This window comes from Orbicella faveolata, unplaced genomic scaffold (assembly GCF_042242905.1).
Source record: "Orbicella faveolata isolate gen_17 unplaced genomic scaffold, um_ofav_v1 contig_35, whole genome shotgun sequence".
Classification (NCBI taxonomy): domain Eukaryota; kingdom Metazoa; phylum Cnidaria; class Anthozoa; order Scleractinia; family Merulinidae; genus Orbicella; species Orbicella faveolata.
Window position 1 is genome coordinate 17,148,182 of NW_028301564.1, and position 22,090 is coordinate 17,170,271.

Below are 22,090 nucleotides of genomic sequence, written 5' to 3' on the forward strand. Positions count from 1 at the left end.
TCAATACTTCGTACGTATCTTTCAAATTAACTTCTGGTTTTATCACAGTCGCAAATGTAATTGATGAAGTTTAAAGGCTTAATTCCTTTGTAAGCCTGTACACAGGAAGTTCATAAAAATATCTAGCTCGACGATGCTCGAGTTAAAAGGTGTGAAATCTCTAATCCCTGACGCGAGGGTAAAGAAAGCATTGGAAAAACTATGAGAAACTTACACTGTAATTTACGATATAATATCAGAAACTTACATGAAGTTTCTTCAGCAAAACAGCATCTGTAGCGCTTGTGGTCGGTTTCGCAGCCTTCCAGAATTGCTTCTGTGCGGAGTAGCGATTCGACGGACATATTTTGAACAAGCAGTCTGGAATTAAACAGAATAAAGACGAGAATTATGGACGTGCTAGTTGTTTAGCTAATGCGTGTCGTGTCGCATTATAAACCTTCTTCATTGTTAGGAGTGTTTAACGGACGATCAAGTTGACCAGTTGTTTGCTTACCACGAAATTTCTTCGGCGGGTTATTCAGGTCGCCAGCGGACGGCTGCACAACACAGCGATCGTCGATAAGGCTGGAAATGGACAGCTTGATTTTTAAACAGGAAAAACAACACAAAAGAGCTAATAAACAGGCTGATAGCATAATACACATCTTGGTCCTTTACCCGAGTGTGCTAATGAATCCATTGACGGTTCCCTCGGCGAAAAGAGAGACGATATCGCCGATATGTAGAAGGCTCGTCTGCTGGGTCATCGTTCAACGCAAACTTCGAATTTACGCGCGCCGAATCAGCGAACAATTTCAACATTGGATCCACAAAAATGCGGACGCAGAGCCGATAGTCATCTCGTTATTTTCATGGCTGTTTCCTTGCACTGCTCTACAAAGGAATCCACCGTAAAAATAAACAAAGTGAATATAAGCAAGTTGTATATAAAAGATGTTGCACTCCAAACTCGCTACCTCATTCAGAAAGTATACTGCGCTGTTTACAAAAAGACTGGGTTCTAGTTTGTAAAACACAACCCACCCGGGGGACCCCGTTGGGGGAACACTTGTTTTGTCTGCTTCGCTGGCAGTTAGGTAGAAATTCATCTTTCCTCATTTTTGGTGCATTTTAACACGACTTTATGGCTCTGTACTATACAACAAGAAATATCAAAGCCGTAGGAATGCCTTTGTCATCATTATGGAAGACAAAATCGTTCAGTTATTCTTCATTCAACGCCGACCTACAACTCAAGCTGAAATCAGACGCCCAGACAATCTTTCGGGCTTCACTGAGTGCTGTTTCTCCACAGGAAATGGTCAAAAATAACCTTTTGTTCCATCAAAATATCCTGTCTATCAAGGAAAGAGAATATGCCGTCAATAAAAATGTTTTTGTGGTTGCTTTTGGGAAAGCTGTGTTAGGAATGACCAAGGCAGTTGATGATATTCTCGGAGACCAGATTGTCCGGGGTGTGGCTAGTATTCCTGTGGGACTACCAGATGTCATAAAGGTACGTGTTGACTGAAGGCTGGTTTTCGTCAATGACGGAGGCCAAGTCGGAGAGGTAATCAGAAGCGCAGAGTGATACAATTTCAAGTGAAAATCAAACTAACCGACTGGGATGCAGAAACGGAAGAGTAAATCAATCACAATGCTCTATTCTGGGTCTTGTGATTGGTTGATTCTTTCTGCTTCTGCAGTCCGAAGTAATGGAAACATTCTGATTCTTCTGACTCCGATTCTGTCAAGCTTATGCCTCCACTGTGACTCTGATTTTTCAATTTTCACTACATGTGGGTCATAAGCACTCTCACAAACTCCGGCTATCATAGACTATGACTCCGTCGTTAGTGGAAACCAGCCTTACATGTAAGTGGGCTGAGTGCATACAAATATCACTCACCAGTATAGCCACGCTAATTGTTAATGCCTTTTTCCAGCTTGCCCATTCTGCATGGGGTGTTCCTATTTTCATCCCCAGTAGTACCAAGCATGACTTTGAACTGCAACCTCTACCACTTCTAATTTGAAAGTCATGTTTGCTCATATTCAAAATACTGTCACTACCCAAAAAGGCTGACCAAAATGGGTGTATCCTTTTGTGAAGAAGATGGGAGTGTCTTGAGAAACAAAGCTAGTCTTCTACTTTGGGACATCGCAACCCAAATAACGGCTGTGTAGACTAGTCCATGCAGGCTAAAATTAAACACTCAGAATAATTTAAAATCAACAACCAGCCCTAAAATAACAGATTGTGGGTTAGGGGGTCTTCCTTTTTATTTTGGCATTTTTTTTATTTTTTTATGAACTTAGAAGCACAATGACATTCTCTTGGATACTAGATTGTAGTAACATTATATTATTGCTTATTTTAAACCATTTTGCCCTTCAATTAATGTTTATTCAAGTCACATAATTATATAACTGACTGCTGCACTGAGGCTGAACTTTACTGGAAAACCAAAAACTGTGCAACACATACTAGAACCGGTAAACTATACTAACAGATATAATTAACCCCTGAGGTTGGTACATTGTACTAATGCAGTCTATAAACCGAAATCTAAGGGCAGTTAGGTGGGAATGTAACCAAATAAATGTCTGCCTTAAGGTGACACACACCTATACCTTCAACCTGATACGACCTATACATTCAATTTCATAGTTGTAACATTCAGGGTGGCCGCTTAATACGGTAAAAATAAAAATAACAGGGTGGCCACAGCCACTTAACAGAGGTGGCCCCATAATACAGGTAACAAATAGAGCATTTGTATGAGTGAAAAATCAGAACTTTGAAAACGGCCGCTTAATAGAGATGGCCACTTAATACAGGGTCGTTGAAGGATTTTTGCTATGAGTGATGTGTGGAAATTCTCTCAAAATTGCATGAGTGAGGTTCAATTTGAAAGGATTTTCAAACTTTACAAGTCATGTAAATCCTAACTGCTCAAGCTTTCATATGATTATTTGTTATGTGACTGAGAAAATAACACAGACACCTGTATTAATTTGTGCTGCAGTGCAATTGAAATGTAATGACAAATTGGCCCATGCTTAGCTGATCATAATGAAATTAGTAATTTTCTCAGTTATAATAACCTGGGGGGACTCCCATGTGGAAAGGTCCAGGATACCTGTGGTCTCTCTCAGGGGTGTAAATCAAGGATTCTGGTCTCACCTAGAGTGTTGATAAAGAAACACCACTATTTTTAGCTGTCAAAGTACACGAATCTTGAAAAAATATGTTCTTATTCCCGTTCTTAGGGCCAAGTTTTGCCAGTCCTTCGAGTATGGTTACTAGTACGGGCTCCTTTCCTGAGCAGCAGCTAGTAATGAAGCCTACTCTGTCTTAAGTGGTATCTTTTAGGAGTCAAATACAACTCGAGCCACACCCAGATTGATCTCCTTTAGGGGTTTAATTCAAATTTTCCAGCGAGCATCCCTGACCTTTTCTTATGAGAGTCTTCCCCCCTCCCCCACCACTGGACATAATAATCAGGTAAACCTTGTGCCTCAACTCTAGAGAATTTGTGGTATCTTCTCTGTAATCCTGCTATATTTCAGGTATAAAAACATGTTACATTGGCATTATTATATGATTTTTTTTAACGATGCAGAGTTCTGGAAACAAAGAATTGATTGAAAAGTCAATTCTTCATGAGGACAGCCCCATTGTAACCCTAGAAGGAGCGAAGAATAACCTTCCTGATGAAAAGGCTCTTCAAGCAGCTAGCAAGATAAAGGAGGTTGTCGAGAGTGTAGGCGAGAAAGACATTCTCCTTGTGCTTATTTCAGGTGGTGGCTCTGCTCTACTCCCATTTCCAGTCCCTGGAATCACACTTGAAGAAAAGCTTAAAACAATCAAAGCATTAGCTTCCAGTGGAGCCACCATTCATGAGCTAAACACCATTAGAAAGAACCTTTCTGATCTCAAAGGTGGAAAGCTTGCAAAGGCAGCATTTCCTGCTAAGGTTTGTGTTTTAACTTGCTTGTCAGGCTCTTTTTATTGCACTTCTTCATTTGACTCCTGTGTATTAATTTTGATCTATGATTGCATGTAATTGTCCAGAAAACTGAGGGGTGGCAATCCTCTACTGTCTATAAGAAGTTGTGTTGCTTCTTTTTCTGGGGTAGGATCTTAAATTTCTCTGGGAATTTGCACCTTTAGTGTTGATACTCACATCACACTTTCTCCAGCATATAATTTAGAAAAAAATTCACAGCAGTGTGAAGTTACTCACCAGCAGTACTGTTAGAGTAGAGGGTCTTATCTAAGAACATGCACAAACATTCTATTTGTCTATATACGTGTATCATTTGCTGAGAGGATCTTCACAACCCTACCGTTTTTGTCATTATATGTGAAAGGCAAGTTTAAGCCTGTAAGTTTAAGTTGCCCATCAGGCCGGAGCATATGGCAGTGTCTACACCATGAAATTACTAGGAATATTTCTACTCTCTGGGATGCTAGCCCATTACAGGGTTACCACCAGTGTTAAATTTGCCAGTACCCATTTATACACCCGGGTGGAGAGAGGTACTGTGAGAGTAAAGTGTCTTGCCCAAGAATACAATGCCCGTGTCCTAGGACTGCTCGATCCAGAGTGGACTGCACTAACCATGAGGCCACCACGCCTCACCTTTTTTTACCACGCTTTCACATTGTGAAAGGTGTGTGGTCAAATTGATTGTGTATCCTTCTACAGGTATCCTCTGGAGTACCTACTATCCTATTTTCAACTGTTGTCTGGTGGAGTGTTAGAAGCAAATTTCAAATAAGTTTTTAATTAGTATAAGTTCTGGTTTGTCTTGCAGGTGGTTACACTCATTCTCTCAGATGTAATTGGTGACCCTCTTGACATCATAGCCTCTGGTCCAACAGTTCCTGATCCATCAACACCAGCTGACTGTCTTGAAATATTAAAAAATCTCAATGCAGAGAAAAAGATCCCTGATGCCGTCATTCAGTATCTAAAACAGGCAGAAAGGAAAGCAGAAAATCAGGACAATGTTAAACTAGACGAGTTTCCACATGTTCAAAATGTCATTGTGGGAAGCAATCGCTTTGCAGTTGATGCGGCAGTGAAAAGAGCTAAGGATCTGGGCTATGCACCCATTGTTCTTTCAACGACATTAAGTGGTGAAGCCAGAGAAGTTGGCAAAATGTTCTCTGATGTTGGTCATCTTGCTTGGAATGGATGCTTGTCAAAAACATCACCTTCTAGTGACAGTGTACTAACTAGCAGCATTGTAAATGAGATATTGAGTGCACGCAAAGAGAAAAAGCCAGTTTGTGTTATTGGAGCAGGAGAAACTACTGTCACCCTCAAAGGGAAAGGTACTGGGGGACGCAACCAAGAAATGGCGCTTGCATTAGCTATTGATGTCAATCAAAACATAGAACGATATTCCACAGAGGAAAATCAAGGTGGTCTTGTCCTGTTAAGTGCAGGTACTGACGGACAAGATGGCCCCACTCCAGCTGCTGGAGCAATTGCAGATGCATACCAAGTGACTGAAGCTATAAAGGAAGGACTTAATCCTGAAGAATTCCTGGAAAATAATGATTCTTATTCATTTTATTCAAAATTTAAAAATGGAAGGGACCACGTCATGACTGGACTGACAGGAACCAATGTTATGGACATTCAGGTTTTACTTGTATCTCCTCCTTCATAACTTCATAAAATTTATTAATTAATACAAAATTTCCTGTAGGGTCATATGAAAATCATAAAATAACAGGTTGAAGAAAATGTAGATCTTTTAAATACATTAAGGTTTTCAAAATTTAGGTATACATTCAAAAAATAAAGAAAGCAATATTTTTAGAAGACTTTAAAAAGTGAAATCATACAGAAGACTGTCTTGTAAAATAAAATAAAATTTGAGTGCTCTCTTTTGGTTTAGCATTAGAACCAATTTATTTATATTATTTCACAATTCAGTAAGAAACCTTGTAGCACCACTGTAATGAATTCAAGAGGTCAAAATTGAGTTTTCTGGGGCGCTAATACTGGTGAGAAGTCTATACGTTTTGGGACTACTATCCCTTCATCAGTGGACTTTCACGAGTATCAGTGCTCCCAGTGTGAGTTACAAGGACAGAATATAGCAGGCCAAAAATCCAAGTAATCACATGCGTAGAGCAGTGCGTAGTGTTAAAACGAACTCGACAAGAACTTCTGACTACGCTGTAAACAGAGTTTAATTGACAGAGATCAATGTTCCATACAGACTCAAATGAAATGAATCACGTGCCAAGACGAAGGTAGAATTAAACCACGTGCTGTAAGCTTAGCGTAAGTCGTATGATGTAAACCGTATGCCGGTTCGAACTGAAATACAATAACGAAAATAGAAGCTTACGTAACTAACATACCGAAGTATAAAGATAAAATAACACAAATGAAGAAACTATTGCTAGCATTCTCAATAACGTCCGTAACATGGAAGTGTAACATAATCGGCACTTATACTGATCGTACGGAAGGCTGGAAAACGATTAATAGGCTACACGGTGTGTAACTTGGACGGTACTTTTATGGCAAAATAACCCTATATTGGAGATATGGACCTAATCAAGCGCGATTCCGAGCATACAGAACTAACTAACCGATTTAGTAACGATACAGACCATTTGATAGGTGATAAAGGGAAACGTAACCGAAACGAATAAGAATAGAAAACCTAAGAACGAACCGTAAAAAACAAGGAATAGATTACTCACTTTGGTTTGCACACGCACTGAACTTGACTTGATAGAATAGACGAGTAACAGTGTATAGAGAAACTATGGCCCAATGCCGAGTAGAAGTTGACGCAGTGAAATCTGCACTTGAACTGACCTAACCGAGGAAAACCTCGTGGATATATCTAACCGGAGAACACGTACGCAAAACCTAGCGGTTATGACTATTTCCCTAACGGACATAGCAGCTGAAGGCTGGTCAACCACAGTAGATTAAGTAAGTAAGTAAGGCCTTGTTTGAAAGTGACAATTACTTGATAACATCTACGGTAAAGTAAGTTCCTGCGACCAAAAAACGAATTAACATCACGTTTCAAAACCAACACCCAGAAACACTCGCTTTTAAACTGGTGGATTTAAATTGTTTTACCACGTGATTGAGCTTGAAGTAGCACTTAAGAAATCATTGGAAAGTTCTGCTTTTGTGCATTTATTTACCTATCCTGTCCCCAACTGGACTCTTGTGTCTCCATTACCCTGAATAATTGGAAAATGTAATCCTTTTAATCGTCTCCTGGCCAATATTACATGCCCTTCTCCATAACCAGCCAGTAGTTTCAGGCAGCTCAGAACTTAAAACATATGAAAGTCTTTGGTTTATGTCTGTTGAAATCTACAAACAGAACTGTCAGCTCTCAAAAGTTGAAAGTCTGGAGGTAACCCAAAGAAACCTGGGCCAGGTTGTTCAAAGCCCAACTAAGCTAACCCAGAATTAGCAGGAATTTTGATTTCAGTTTTGTAACTTTTCGTTGAGGTTTCCTGTTTATATTGTTTGTCCTTCAGTTTTGAGGTTGAATAATCTCAAACTACACAAAACATAAGCACTGAAAACACATTTTCATACAAGAAAAATTAATTATAATACACCAGTTAACTCTTGATCCAGGGTTAGCATTGACTGGCTATCGAACAACCCGGCCCTAGAGATTAAGCAAATTATACATGAAGTTGCCTTGAATCAAAATGCTCCAAGGTCACGATAGAATGTATGTTACTAGCAAACTAGACCTTGGCTGAACATTACAGTGGAACCCCGCCATACGACCACCCCGTTAATTAAGACCACTTTTTTTATGGCCCAAGCAAAAGCCCACACATTCTCCTATCTGAAAACCCCGTTACTGTGACTACCTTGATATTAGAACCAACGGCCACCTCTTGGAGTGCTAAGTCCTTATTTTCTTTATAAAATTACCCTGTTAACACGACTGGTCAAATTGACTGGTGAGGAAGCTGAATGAAGACGGATACAATCTGACAAATAACGGCTCTAACGGACACTTCACAAGAGGCCATATCCTGTTGAGAAACTGAAAGACGTCATTGTTTTTTCACATTACATGCACTCGGTTTTGTTCAGTTGAAATGAATTGCTGTTGTAAGGTTGAAGCATTTTACTTTTTTAATCATTTTCTCAACAGAAATACATACATATTCATGCATATAAAGCTGAGCGGGAAAGCCAAAAACAGGAACAAGTTCCCTTACAAATGGCCACCCAAACTACAGAAAAAGAAAAAAAAATTAAATATAAATATAATAGTAATAACAATAAAACCGGTAACAATAATAATAATAATAATAATAATAATAATAATAATAATAATAGAAGAAAGATTAAGTTAATTTAGCATCTAACTGATAAAAATACGTTTTGCAAAGTCGTTTGAATTCAGAAAGAGACTCAGACTTTCTGACAAGCAAGGGTAAAAAGTTCCAGGCTTTGACTGTTCTATGGAAATAAGAGTACTTCAGAATATTTGTTCTTGAATATTGACTTTTAAATGACAGGTCAGCATTTCTCAGATTACATGCTGCAGTGTCTCTGGAATTAATAAACATGGATAGGTTAATATTTAAAAGACCATTTAAACACTTGTAAAAAAAGATCAAGTCAAGTATAATTGTAAAAAGGTTGATTTATAGTGGAATTAAAGGTATTCATGTGCATTACATGTTTAAGGCGTGTTGCATCATAATGCCGTGACCCTACCTCGTTAGTACGACCACCCCGTTAATACGACCAATTTTTCATGGCCCGAAGGTGGTCGTATTAACGAGATTCCACTGTACAATGGAAGCAAAAAAGTGATTCTTGAGCAGAAATTTTTTTTTATCAAACAAGCTTTTAGAAGCTTTATATCATAATCTATCCAGAAAAACCTGGAGGTTCCAGATCTTCTTTTGGAGTGCATGAGGCAAAGAGGAAAAACTGGGAGCAAAACTGAGAGGATTGGCAGGTCTGCACTTGGATATTACTGCATCGCAGCTGACAGGGCCTCGGGAGGAATAAAGGGCCAAGAGAAAAAAAACTACCCCAAGAGAAAAAAAAAATGGACACTCCCGTGAGCAAGGAAAGACTTCATGGCATCTAATCCAAAAGTAAATTTGGAAAAAAAAACTGTTTTGAAGTAAAAAGTTAAGGCCGTTAGTCCGGGATCACCAGACAAAAAGTCCGTTCCAGTATTCTAATCTTCCGTCTCGAGTCAATCTCGTTCCCAGGTCTTTTCAATCAGTCGCGTTCCAAATTTGGAATATGACGCGGCTTTCGAAAATGCCTCGGGGACCTCGGTAACCGAACGACGCTGTTGATTATTGATTCGAAGAGTAAGGAAATTTGAATCGATCGATGGTTCGCTGGGTAATGTTCGCTGAGTAATCTGTGCTGAGGCAATATCGAGAGCATTTTGTAGAATGCTACCGTGAAAACGCAACAAGAAATGCATAGAAGACTTCGTTTGCGATCGAGGAAACTATAGGTAAGGTTGATTGTTTGATTTATTGTGGAAAACAGCTCGAATTCGAACATGTTTATTTCATCCGTTGGTATTCCTTTATCCGATCGGACAGCGATCGTGCAGCTGGTTAAAAAAAAGCTCTGTTTAAAAACTGTAATTTTTTTTCAGAACTGTAAACTACGCCTTTGAAACATATTTTCAGCTTCAAAAAGTTGTGTTTTTCAAGGGGTAAGAGGAAAACGTGAAGCTCCCATGGCCAACCGAAGCGGTAGCTAAGACTTAGCCGGCGCTAGCTTGGATAGATTTCCGAATACAATCTTGATGTTATCATTTAAGTGCGAAGAAACAATTGCCAATATCTTCTTTAAGTTTTCGACTTTCTTCGTTAAAGCCGATTTTAGACAAACAGAAGCAAGGTTCGATCCATCAATTTTCCATTAAAGTGGTTGAAATGTTTCCACTAGAAAAAATTGCCGTTACGCTGTTGTTTTCAGCTCACTATTTGCATATGTAACCATGAAAACAAGGAAACGAAATTCGAGATCATATAATTATATTCGTGCACATACGCATTTGCCGCAATCTCTTCTTGTGCATTCTTTCCATCGTGGCTGACTATCAGAGTTATTTTAGAACATGAAGTGTCGATACGGCAACATTATTCCTTCCAAATTATAAACCGCAACAGGTCCGTGTATATCTGACTTCATTATCAAAAATATCTACCTTATGAATGAATTGTCTACAGTATAGCATTATAAGTAAACATGTTGGCATAAAACAAGGTTAGCCAAGAAGTTTGGCTTTTGTAGCGGAGTAGTATAATTTACGATACAAGTATTTGACATGTGGAGATTTTGGCTTTTGAATTTGTGTGGCTCTTTTCTTCCAACAATCTCCTTATATTCCATTTTCAGCAGCCGATCTGTTGTCTGCTCATGATGATTTTAACTGGAACAGAGGGAAAGAACAGATAAAGGAATTCATTGATTGAAGATGGATGGCACAGCCTTTTCATGTTGTCAGCGAAATAAGACTACGTCGGGTGTGTCTGTTTGGACAGTCCTTGAAAGATGTATTGATAACTCACAACTTTCAGAAAATTATGATCCTCTGAGAACTGCATGTAAAACATGTAGTAGAAACTATAGGAAGTGTAAACCCTGGAGAAGGAAATCTTTATTAAGTGCTAGACCAAAGTGGACTTGGTTTAATATATTTTGTTCTTTCAATCTGCTATTGCTGCTCGCAAGTCTGTCCCATGCTGTTCTTGATGGTTTAAGAAGAGCTGTGTCCACAAAGAAAATTTCAAGACTTAGACTTCATTCGTTATTGCTGATCGCCTGTTTTCTTGGAGGGATTTTCTTGCCTTTGGTATCATGTCAAGAAAGCTTGCAGCCTACACCTTCTGTTAAAAGTCAATTAAATGATGCAGTAGTTTATGTTGGATCAGCATTCAGTTACAACATATCCACAAGTGTGTTTGACTGTGAAGTGGACAGCATTGTGGTAAGCTATTAGTCGCTATACTATGATAATAGCAATAATAATATTTGTAAATGAGTTAAGGCGATATTACACTGAGCAATAATAATGTTTTGGAATGTGTAATTTGTTTGCCACTGTTGCAACACAAGTTGCAGGATATGTTGCCAAGGGTAACAGCCCAAACTGAACCATGTTGTCATTGTTAAGGTTGCATTGAATACTTATAGTCTTGACTGTGGCCTTGTTGTAACAACTTTCTTTTGCACTGCTGGCTTCGAACTTGTTCCCAGGGAACGAAGTTTTGATGGCTCAGGCATCCAATAAATGTTGCACCAATATTTCATGTGGCTTTTCTGACAAAGAAAGGTGACATTACTGCAAGACAAGTTGCACAGTTATCTGGGGTGCTTACGATGGTTTGTCAGAATAAGGGCCAGATCACACTGGTAAAAGCAAATTCAAATAGTTCCAAGTTTTTTAAACTGGGGGTCACACTTATTTTAAGCTACTTATTGACATGTTTATTACTTAAACAAACAAAATTGGCTCTAGTGTGACCTGGGCCTAAACCAGTTGGGATAAATGTTGAACAATGGAAAGGGTTTTTCTAAAATCAGCAAACCAAGTAAAGAAGATGATGCTTACCATTTACAGCTCATTTTTCTATAGTAATAATTACTGTTCCACCTAACTTTCAACCAAAATTTCTAGATTTTTTGGTTAAATGGTAAGCACCCCTTGTCAGGGCTGGAACAATACAATTTCTCATGATACAATACTTATCTCAATACAAGTGCCATGATATGATACACGATATGGTACATCATTACATACAACTGACAGGCGAAGAAGAGCTGCAAAGAACGGATGAACCATCTGTTTTGTCCGTGGGTGCATCAGACTGTGTCAGCTGACAACTTATTGGAACTGCGCATGCTTTTGTGTGGCCATCTTGAAAGATACGTGACCTGAGCAAAGCAATACAAAGCGAAGATGGAACTTTTTTTCCCTTTGCCAGGTCCCTTTGTTTAATAAATAGCTCTAAAAGGGCTTGGACTTGGGTAAGGAGTCATAAAAGACAGTTATTTCTGAATGATGAATTTTTTATTCATGAAGAATTGCAATATCATACATGCAATATCATGACATCTTGTCGTAATATCGATATTTGTATCGTGACAAAAAATATTGTGATTCACTAGTACATCGCTGTATCGTTGCAGCACTACCCCTGCTGTGATACCTGTTGTTTCCTCATGGTCTTATCACATAGCTTATGTTTTTTCTTGTTTCTATTAATAACATTTTAGGTCTCAGAAACAGCCGACAGATTTCTCTCACACTGGTTATCCTACAATAGTGAGAAGAAACAACTGTATGGCGTCCCCTCAGATAAAGATGATGGGACATACAATATCCTGGTGGTGGCCTTGACAAAGGACAGTGCAGTAAGAGGTCATGTTTGTGGATCACGATCCTTTTCCATCATTGTTATGCCTGTAAGCAATGAACTGCCAGTGTCAGTTCATTTTGGTACTGGAGGTTCTAGGAGCTACCACAAGCCCTCTCATAGCTTATCCTGTGTGCCTGGTACCCAGGCAGTTCTGGGTACAGTTGTACTCAATGCCGACATGCAAAGCCTAAATGGCCATGAGCGAATGGTTTTATTGTCGAAAATGGCTGATCACCTTAGCATCCATACTAGTAAAGTTAGCTTCTTTCCTGGTGAAAGCTCCCATCCAGTGACTGAACAGCTTGATAACCCGGCCATTATGGCAGCTGGTGTGGGAGATGGCAGATTCTCCAAGGGGTCTAGGAGTTTGCTGACTTGGAACATAGGGTGTGGTGCATTCAAGCTTGAAGACACAGCTTTCTCAATGCTTGAAACTGATGCTCAAGATGGAACCATAAGTACCCTGTTGGGTTTCCCAGTTGTGGGCTGGCATGTCATGTCTGGTGCGCAAAAGAACGTGGCTAGACGCAGAGTAAGGAGAGCAGCAGGGGGGATTGGATTCACACCTACCCCTACTCCCACAACAACTAATGCCCCACCCACTAGAATGTCAAATATATCCACATCAGTGGTCACGTTGAGAACTGTTACTTTAACATCGTCTGCAGTTAGTGTTAATTCAACTATTACATTACCGGTATCTACATCTGCAACATCAAGTGTCACACCAAACAGAACTATTGTCCAATCCACTGGTGTTAGTATTAACACAGCAGTATTTGGTGGGTCACTAACAAAGACAATTCAATCGTCTACTCTTAGCATCAACTTCACAGTGTCAAGTCAGTCACCAAACAGAACAGACATTCAGTCATCTAGTGTTAGCATAAACGTGACAACATCAAGTCAGTCATTTAGTAAGACAGTAGTCCAGTCCTTAAGCGTCACCAACTTTAGTAGCTCGATGACAAGTATCTCACCAACTTCAATCTTCAATTCTTCGATTTTAATGGGGACCAGTTCCACACCTGTGTTGTCAAGAAATGCAACACAGTTTGTCAACAGAACATCATCCTTAGTCACTACTCCATCACTGAATTACACATTTACAACAAGAACAGCATCTCCTAGCATTTCTTTGTCAGTGCCTTTTATCTCAAGTTTATCTTTTCCAGCAGCAACAGGGACAAGGAACAGCTCAATCTTTGTTATGTCACCAAACAAATCAGCAACATTTGTCTTAAGCTCACCTACCGTACCATCAATTGGTACAACACCTTTGTCAAATGTTACAGTGCTAATACCCTCTACACCACAAGTGAACAGCACAGAGGTAACAAGAACTTCCCAATTTGCTGCGTCTTCCAACCTAACAACACTGATTGCTTCTACTGGTCTTTTATCAAGTCCTTCACTTGCTCGTATCACTTTTCAGCCAACTTCTGTAATAACTATTAGTACATCACAGTTAAATTCATCGACACCAAATGTTACATCACCAACATTGACCACCTTACCAACTCCTACAGTTATTACATCAAAGAGCTCCGTGGCCATTGCTACCACATCAGTACTTGTAACAATATCAGTCAATCAAACAATTAATTCATCATCTATCTTGTCAGCAACATTAGCAAGCACCCTCTCAATTTCTCCCACATCATCATTTGTGACAAGTGGTTTTGTTACAAGCTCTCCAACTTTGCTTTCATCAACTCTTCAACTTGAAAGTACAATGTTGTTGAACAGAACTTCACCAATGCCAATGTCAACATTCTTAACAACCTCATTTGTATCAACAATGACCAGCACACAAAGATCTTTTGCCATAACAAGTTCCTTAGTTCCATCACTAAACGTCTCCAGTGATACCCTGTCAAGTTTATTGATCCAGCCCTCAAGCACTGTGCTGCCATCATCAAGCTCTAAAAGGTTGAATGTGACATCTACCAGTAACATGACATCTGTTGTTGGAAACATCACAAGTGCTACCTTGCAACCAAGTGTTACATCTGCACCAACTGTTATCATGTCGTCATTGACAGCCTCTCCTCTTGTAACAAGTGTGAACTTAACAAGGTGAGAAGTGATCACAGTACTTTCTTTTAGCTCCTCAGGTAAAACCCAAACAAGAGAACCAACTTACAGGCTCTCCTATAAGTGTTGACTGTATAATTTGAAATTATTTGTGGTTTTATTTAAAAATTGGCACATCAGATTAGTATATAGTTTACTTTTGCCAGAATGTGAAAATTCTGCACAAACATTGGCTAAATGTCACAGTAGGTAATGTGAGATATATGGGTTATTGACCAAGTGTGAGATCAAGATGGCTGGATATTGGCCAAGTTCTTTTTTTTGCGTGTTTATGGACCGAGATGGAGTTGAGGTCCATAAACTCCCAAAAAAAAGAATGAGGCCAATATCCAGCCATATTGACCGAACAAGCTTGGTCAATAAAGGATTTATTATATGGCTTTTGGGGAAGTTTTTCTTGCGGGACACGGCGGGTAGTCCTGCGCGGGCAAGATAGCTCCATCTTGCCCGCTTGGGTAGCCAATCACAGTGTCGGATTTGATTCATCTTGCCTGCTTGCAGAACTAGCCGTATAATAAACACAATTACTTTCAAATAGTAGGAATCCGGAATAAAAAAAATTGTCCATTTACCTAGTAGGTAGAAGAGCACAAAAGAACTACTGAAACAGACGGAAAACAAATAAGATTGGGAACTTATGGGACAGATATTGAACAATGAACTTGAAAAAAAATTCAGGATGCCCTATCCATGGCCCTCTCTAGTGTAATTCATGTAGGTTAATTCACTATGTAATAAATTTTTTCCTCTCTTTCATTTGCAGTGTGGTGATAACAGTGAATACGACTACCGGTAAGTTTGCCTTGTATCTGTTAGTACAGCTTTTCAGCGCAGTCTAATCGGAATTGCTTTCAGTGTAACTTGTGTATATGACTGAAAAACATCTTTTGTGAATATATTTATGCTGTTTGATTTGTGGTTACCATGACAACCACTCCATGGTTTCCGGATGAAAACAACCATCTTCTAAAAATTTCTCATTTCCTTTATAAATAATTTATTGTCCTGTAAAGGAACATTTTTTAGAATAACAGGAAACCACTGATATTGACTTCCCAGGGATATTGTCTTTATGTACTGCTGAATTCTCAGAACTGGCATTAAGGGAAATGTGTAGTAACTAGTAGGGAGAATCTCTATTTCAATATTGGAACTGAAATGAACAAAGACAAGTCTGATGTCCCCTGACCTTCAAGCCTCACAGTCTTAATCAACAATCTTACGTACGCTAAAAAAATAGTAATCATAATTTAGATGGATGACACTACTGGAAGTGGATCACATTTCATGATTGCATTTATCGTAGCTTAAACTGTTAACCACACTAAACTTTTGCCTTTCTTTTACTCTTTTCTTTCTTTATAATCTGAGTGCTTCAGAGATCTGTTCTCAGGCATCAAAGTCAAACATACCTTCATTTCTCTTCTAGCTTGAAAGATTTCTGGTTAATCGTTGTACTGTCAGCCAGTCTTGGCCTTAACTCTTCTTAACCAATTTTCCTTTTCGCAGAATTCCATATTTTTTGCGTTTTTGGTAAACGAAGAATTTACAAGACATAAAAAATTTTAATTCAATTTTTCTCTTCCCAATTCGACCAGCGGTCAGCCGAGAACCAGAGTATGCTACATGACAAACCACATGAAGTGTCTGCATACTCCTGTCTCGGATATCATCTTCTAGTAAATGTAAACTGCATGGATTGTGGACGGAAATTTTCAAATATCGTGTTTTGTTGCCTAATCCATGTTTCCATTTCATAATTGCCCTCCACAGCCAAGAGAACTGCAGTGGTGAATTCAACATCTATAAGCGAGAGGTCAACTTTTGTGACCTTGACAACGTCGATGTTTTTGCCAACCAGGACGAGTGGAACCCGAACACTCCCGAGTACCTTCACCACTAATCGCACTCTTGTCGTTAGCACTTCTGGAGGAGTTGATAAATCGAGTGTGAACATTTCGTCTACCCCAAAAAGCACAACAACTACATTCCTGTTAAGCTCAGACTCATCACGTACTCCTTTTCAATTTTCGAGCGTGGTTCCAAGCTCTGTGTTGAGTCGTAGCTTGACGAAGTTACCAAACACGTCAGTTGTGACAGCGTCTGCAAGTTCTGAAGTTCGCTTGAATTCCACCGCCCTTTCAAGATCACAAGAAAGATCTTCGGCCCTGACAAGTGCTGTTACGCGACTTGGGAATTCGTCTGTCTCTCCTCAAAGAAGTTTCTCGTCTAACGCGACGCAAGTTATGCTTTCTACACAAACAGTCTCATCAACAGTATTTGTGGCAAATTCCTCGTTAGATGTTCCCAGCTTAAGTAGAAGTGTCACCAATACTTCTTCGTTCGTTCTGCCGAGCAGCAAATCAATTTTTCGTTCTGCCACCGTTTCGCTGCCCAACACAAGCAGTTTAGTAGCTGATTCCAAAACAAGTGTTACATTTTCTAGCGCTCTCACATCTGCAGAAAGCAGTGTGATGAACACGAGCAGTTTAATTTCCACAGACATTAGCACAGTCTTGAAGTCAACTTCTCTGCTAACCAGTGCCATATTTACGGGAAACAGAACAGTGATATCAACTACGGAAGTCAGCCTAACTACGACCACTCCCTTGTTGAACTCAAGTTTGGTTACGTCAACGTTGAAGTCACAAAACTTGACGACTGCTATCAGCGCAAGTAGCATCATCAAGTCGAGCGAAGTGTTGCAAAATTCAACAGCAGTGTTAAGTACAATTGCGACTGTTTCTCCTAGCTCCAGTGCCCTTGTTATGAGTTCTTCATTTCTTCTGGCAAGTTCAACCTTTGGAATTAACAGCACCCTAATAGCCACGATGATACCAACCTCAGTCACAGTAACACCAATCTCCATCACGGTGGTACCAACATCTGCTACAGTAATACCAACCAGCTCACCAGTTCAAAATGCGTCAAGCTTTACAAGATCAGCGTCTTCAAGCTCTGTGAGTACACTAGAACTTTCACGGAGCACAATGCAGACGGAATTTAGTATTCCTGTGAATTCCACACGGAGTACACGCACGCTTTCACGTAGCACGCGTGTCCCGCACTCCAGCAGTAAAGTTTTCAATGTCTCAAGCAAGATTCCCAGTTCAGTCCAGCCGAGTGTCACAGTCATACCCACATCAAGACCTCAAGTGAACAGGATCACCAGCATTCTGAAAACCAGTGGTAAGACACCAGTGAATTGTTTGCACATCAAGCACTTTAATGTTATTGAACACTGCACTGAAGTTACAAACAACTCGCCATACATGGACGTTTTTTAGAGATCTTTTAATTTTCTCCACTAACTTTCCTTTCTGTACAAACATACATTGTTCTTTGTGGTGTTGGATTGTCGATGCATTCCGTCTATCTCTTGACGCATACGTTATGTCGGCGTTCATTTCTTCACCCTTGTTGGGGGTGATATCGCTATTCTTTTAACTCCTTTGCTCTCTTTTCTATTCAATCTGGTTTATACTTTTCCTCCTGTCGCTTTATGAGTTGGAACATATACTTTACATTGTTATTCATTCACTGTGTTGGGGAACATACATTTAATCATAGGATGATGTGCTTCGCAAGTTTACTTCCTTGTTCTCCCTGTAATGGCCATGGTAATAGTTTTATATTCAGTGGCATAAGTCGTCTGTTTACTCAAATAGACTTCTTCTCCCGTGACACTTTGTTGTTTATTGTCCCAAGGTTTAACAACTGTCACGTCACACAACGCAACTGTAGTGACACTTAGAAGCACCCTAGTGAAAATGAACTCTTCCACTGCACCAAGTTATACAACTGTTGGAGCAAGAATGACTTCTGTTAGATTTTCGTCACCGCAAATCAAGAGCACTGCAAGCACACTGAGTAACGCTTCAGCTGTCACGCTCTCAAAGCGAAGCACGGTTGTAGTTACAAATTCCATTTTTGTAGGATCATCGTTAAGTTCTGAAGGCACGCAAGCCAATTCCATGGTTAATACAAGTTTGTCGATGACATCAAAGAGCTCGGTTGTCACTCAAAGGAGTAGTTCAGATGTGATTCAGAGTAGCAGAACTGTTTCTCAAAGTACTTCAATCAACCGCATTGTCACACCACCTCGTGTCTCCTATTCGTCAGTCAAAGTCACGCCTTCATCCTCAGCTGTTTCTACAGTACGGCCATCAGAACTTTATTCTTCGTCTGTAATAGGTTCATTAAAGACAAACACTAGTACAGTATCAACCGTGACATCAAGAGTGATGATAACCGTGACATCCCTAGCAGCGCCAAGCGTGACTTCTGATATGACATCAAGGGTGATCAAGAGTCACGCTTCTAGTTCCCAAACAGAGTTGATTGTCACGACACTCCTCTCCAAAACATCCTCAGTCACTGTTGTGTCCACCATTCCACAATCGATTTCGCTACTGTTTTCTTCGCTAGGGTCGACAGCGACATCAATTTTCAGCGTGATACAATCCTCCAATCAGCTGTCTTTGAAGACAGCATTACCGTCACGAAGTCTGACCGTGGCTACTCTAGCCTATGAATCGGCAAGTTCAAGAACTTCATCAGCCGCAAGACTACTGACTTCAAGTCCACGGATCTCAACACCTCTGGATAAAACAACAAAGATGACAACAGCAAAAGAGGCCTATACCTCAAGAGAGACAAGCAAAGCATTCCCTTCTACAACCCTGGAGACCTCGACCCGTAGAATAACCTCGATGACATACAAAACGGCAACTTTCTCATCTCCTTTCTTGGAGAAATCCACTGTTTTAAGCCGCTTTCCGACGATCTCATTAAGTACAATTTCTTTTTCTTCAAGTAAGTCTGGCGTCATTCTAAACAGCTCTTATAGAAGCTATTCCAGTTTTAGTTCTGTAAAATTGCCAAGTTTCATTACATCCGGGACTTTCATCAGTACTGCCTCGCTTCCATTATCGCGCGTAAGTCTCACCCGTCACGTCACCTTTTCTCGTATCACCAAATCACGAAATCTTCTGTCACGCTCACGATTCTCCACTTCACTTCTTTCTACTGCGACTTTTTCTCAAACAGCCTCACACACCTACACCACACCCACCGCTCCAAAGCAAAGTCCCGGTATAGTTTCATCGACAATAAGTTTCCGTGCAATTAGCATTTCCCAAACTGTGGTTTTAGCTGCAATCCCCTTGTCCAAACCGCCAGATTCTAGTAGTGTTACGTTTGTCTCTCGTACTTCTAAATATTCCAGCTTTTCTTTTCATTTTTCTTCCATTCTAGGTACACTTCGAAGTAGCTCTGCTTTGTTTTCATCGAACACGACTCCGTCTGTATCAGCGACAGGCACGACCCAGACAGTCAGCGTGCTACCTACCTCATCTGTACCAGCCACTGCGCCGCCAACATCGCCACCCAACCTTCCCCCGCTACTTCTTAACAACATAGGGCGGGTACGAGCTCCTGCGGGTAAGGCCCTGCAGTTCATAATACCCAATGACACGTTTTACGACAGGGAAGACCAGGTGACCACGCGTAACTTGACTCTATCGATGACCCTTGCAAATGGTTCGAGCATTCCGACAGACTTTTGGCTACAGTTTGACATTGCCAGTCAAACGATAAACGGATTACCGCTGGACGAGCATGTCCCTGATGGAATTTTGGGTCAGGTGTTAGTACTGCGGGCTCGAGATAACGACAGCGCAGAGACTTTTGATGCGTTTGAGGTTCTTGTTGTTCCTTCAGAGAAACCAGTCGCACAGGAATTGAGGGTCAGAATAACCAACGAATTTGCCACGTTTAATCTAGCCTTAAGGCTCGCGCTACTGAAGAAGATTGCTGGCTATTACGACGACGCGGACGAATCGAAGATCAGGGTGTTGAAGTTCTCTCCCGGATCTGTGATCATGACCTGGACGAATGACTCGTTGCCTACAGACAGCTGTGACGAGGAAAAACTGCAGTTCGTCACAAACAAGATGCTTCTTCCGAACGGCGAAGTAAGAGAGGAATTCAGGGAAGCGTTACAAGGCTTTCCCGTTGTAAGCGCGAGCGAGGAACGATTTGGCGTTTGTAACGGATCTTTCATCGCTCCAACTGAAACCCCGATCGACCCTGCTCGAAAAGAGGCCAGGGTGGAAGAAAACTTGTGGTACAAACACGTTCTTGTAGGCCTTCTTATTGTTGTTATTATCATCGTTCTAGCGGCCTTGCTGTTTTGGTATTTAAGGCGACGAAGACCGAAACCTTCGAGCGAGAAACGCACGTTTAAGAAGCGAAAACCCATCGTTTTGGGATCAGAGATTGAACTTAAACCATTGCCTGGCAAACCGCTTGTCCTACCCGACGATGATCCGAGTCTGCCTCCATCGTACATCTCGGAAACCTCACTCAACAAACCAACGTATTCTGATGACGAGGACGAAGAGGATTATGGGAAGGGGAGCCCTTCTGTTGTGTACGAGCCTCCCCCACCGTTTTATCTAACGCAAGATGACGATCCTCGGAACAGTCCTCCGCCCGCGTATTTAATGCCCCCGATGAAATTCCCTGAACTTCCGACCAGAACTTTTGGTCGAATGGAAAGCGACGCCTGATGGTTGTCTGAGCCCGCAGTCTTTTCGACAGAGATATTGCTAAGCAACACGCACTGCAGTGCATTAAACTATAAGAATCGATCGGAAGCCCGCTCGGGTATTTCCCGAGGGTTTTTTCTTAATTTACGCTTTAGTTAGCTTAATATGGCTTAATATAACCTACTCAACCCCAAAGTTTCAGCTTTTTCAAAATGGCATCCGAAAGATACATTGTCTCATAATGTAAATAATGCCTTTAATGTTTTTTAACTAAGACAAAAGCTGATTCTTATCGAGCGAAGGAGCGCATGTGTACATAGATTACTCCTGTTTGACTAAGCTAGGTACAATATAATGAATTGAATGAAACCCTTGAGCACTGTAACGTTTTTCTGCAAATACTCACGTCTTAGAAACCAAGCAATCTCCCTTTTGCTCGCAAATCCGCGGGAAAGAACGCAAAACATGAAATCGGAGGGGTGAGCAGCAAAGATCCGCTCTATAAAACCAGAGCATTCTCTTTTTGCTCGTTTCCATGCTAGCGCTACTCGCGGCTACGCCGGGCAAATGGCTTTGTTCCTCTCGTTTTTCGTGCCAGTGCTCTTCCCCGCGGATTTGGGAGCGAGAGAGAGAGACTGCTCACAGTCTGCTCTTCTTGGCATAGTTCTAAAAGCCTCTCTTCTTACCTGGGAGTAGCGAGGTGATTCTCTTTGCACGCTAGTCATGATCATGTCTTTACCTTGATATTAAACCGACAACAGTTGTGGGGGGCTGGGCAATTTATAGAAAACATTAATGAACAGGTAAAGCGAGCCAAGACAAGGAAAATTGAGAACGAAAAAATCCTTCCTGCAGTTAGAAATTCTTACTCTGTAAAAATTTGCCCAACCTCCGCCCTCCTAAAAATTATAACGGTGCAGCAGATTGTAACCAATCATGCAGGATAAGTTTCTCGTCCGCTAGAAAAGCCTACAGGCTTCAACGCGCAGCGATCGCGCTGGCCTTCCCCTCAAGTTAGAGG

At 40.7% G+C, this 22,090-nt stretch overlaps 3 protein-coding genes and 2 long non-coding RNA genes across 7 annotated transcripts in view; 2 read left to right on the forward strand and 3 right to left on the reverse strand.

Annotated features, from left to right (window-relative positions):
• LOC110042304 (inositol 1,4,5-trisphosphate receptor-like) overlaps positions 1-975 on the reverse strand; it is a 45,503-nt gene extending 44,528 nt beyond the window's left edge. For both annotated transcript variants that reach the window (XM_089272833.1, XM_089272832.1), the window contains exons 1-3: positions 661-975; positions 497-567; positions 248-360 (exon numbers count right to left, since the gene is read on the reverse strand). In XM_089272833.1, coding sequence (XP_089128959.1) covers positions 248-360; positions 497-567; positions 661-749 — 273 coding nt within the window. In that variant the 5' untranslated portion in view covers positions 750-975. The remainder of the gene's footprint in view (positions 1-247; positions 361-496; positions 568-660) is intronic.
• Positions 976-1,019: 44 nt separating this feature from the next.
• Positions 1,020-5,900, forward strand: LOC110042129 (glycerate kinase-like). The gene is made up of 3 exons (XM_020747479.2): positions 1,020-1,498; positions 3,609-3,962; positions 4,807-5,900. The coding sequence occupies exons 1-3, from the start codon at positions 1,127-1,129 to the stop codon at positions 5,668-5,670; spliced, it is 1,590 nt and encodes a 529-aa protein (XP_020603138.2). The 5' UTR covers positions 1,020-1,126; the 3' UTR covers positions 5,671-5,900.
• Positions 2,208-16,281, reverse strand: LOC149103540 (uncharacterized). The gene is made up of 3 exons (XR_016201831.1): positions 15,931-16,281; positions 7,181-11,936; positions 2,208-4,962 (listed from the first exon to the last, which is right to left on the reverse strand). It is a non-coding gene; the product is annotated as an uncharacterized LOC149103540 (long non-coding RNA).
• Positions 6,182-7,173, reverse strand: LOC149103541 (uncharacterized). The gene is made up of 2 exons (XR_016201832.1): positions 6,722-7,173; positions 6,182-6,329 (listed from the first exon to the last, which is right to left on the reverse strand). It is a non-coding gene; the product is annotated as an uncharacterized LOC149103541 (long non-coding RNA).
• Positions 10,477-21,438, forward strand: LOC110042156 (uncharacterized). 2 transcript variants are annotated; one of them, XM_089272835.1, is made up of 6 exons: positions 10,477-10,989; positions 12,279-14,500; positions 15,282-15,310; positions 16,292-17,707; positions 18,227-19,333; positions 19,775-21,438. In XM_089272835.1, the coding sequence occupies exons 1-6, from the start codon at positions 10,477-10,479 to the stop codon at positions 21,088-21,090; spliced, it is 6,603 nt and encodes a 2,200-aa protein (XP_089128961.1). In that variant the 3' UTR covers positions 21,091-21,438. The 2 variants fall into 2 exon arrangements, with proteins under 2 accessions (XP_089128961.1, XP_089128960.1); XM_089272834.1 differs by having other exon boundaries at positions 18,227-21,438.
• The last annotated feature ends 652 nt before the right edge of the window (positions 21,439-22,090 follow it).

What these genes read in the sequence shown, in the direction of transcription:
- LOC110042129 (XM_020747479.2), top strand. Translation starts at nt 1,127, where the DNA reads ATGGCTCTGTACTATACAACAAGAAATATCAAAGCCGTAGGAATGCCT. An exon ending in GACTACCAGATGTCATAAAG is followed by an intron (nt 1,499 to 3,608) that starts GTACGTGTTGAC and finishes TTAACGATGCAG; the next exon opens with AGTTCTGGAAACAAAGAATT. An exon ending in AGGCAGCATTTCCTGCTAAG is followed by an intron (nt 3,963 to 4,806) that starts GTTTGTGTTTTA and finishes TTTGTCTTGCAG; the next exon opens with GTGGTTACACTCATTCTCTC.
- LOC110042156 (XM_089272834.1), top strand. Translation starts at nt 10,477, where the DNA reads ATGGATGGCACAGCCTTTTCATGTTGTCAGCGAAATAAGACTACGTCG. An exon ending in GTGAAGTGGACAGCATTGTG is followed by an intron (nt 10,990 to 12,278) that starts GTAAGCTATTAG and finishes ATAACATTTTAG; the next exon opens with GTCTCAGAAACAGCCGACAG. An exon ending in AACAGTGAATACGACTACCG is followed by an intron (nt 15,311 to 16,291) that starts GTAAGTTTGCCT and finishes TGCCCTCCACAG; the next exon opens with CCAAGAGAACTGCAGTGGTG.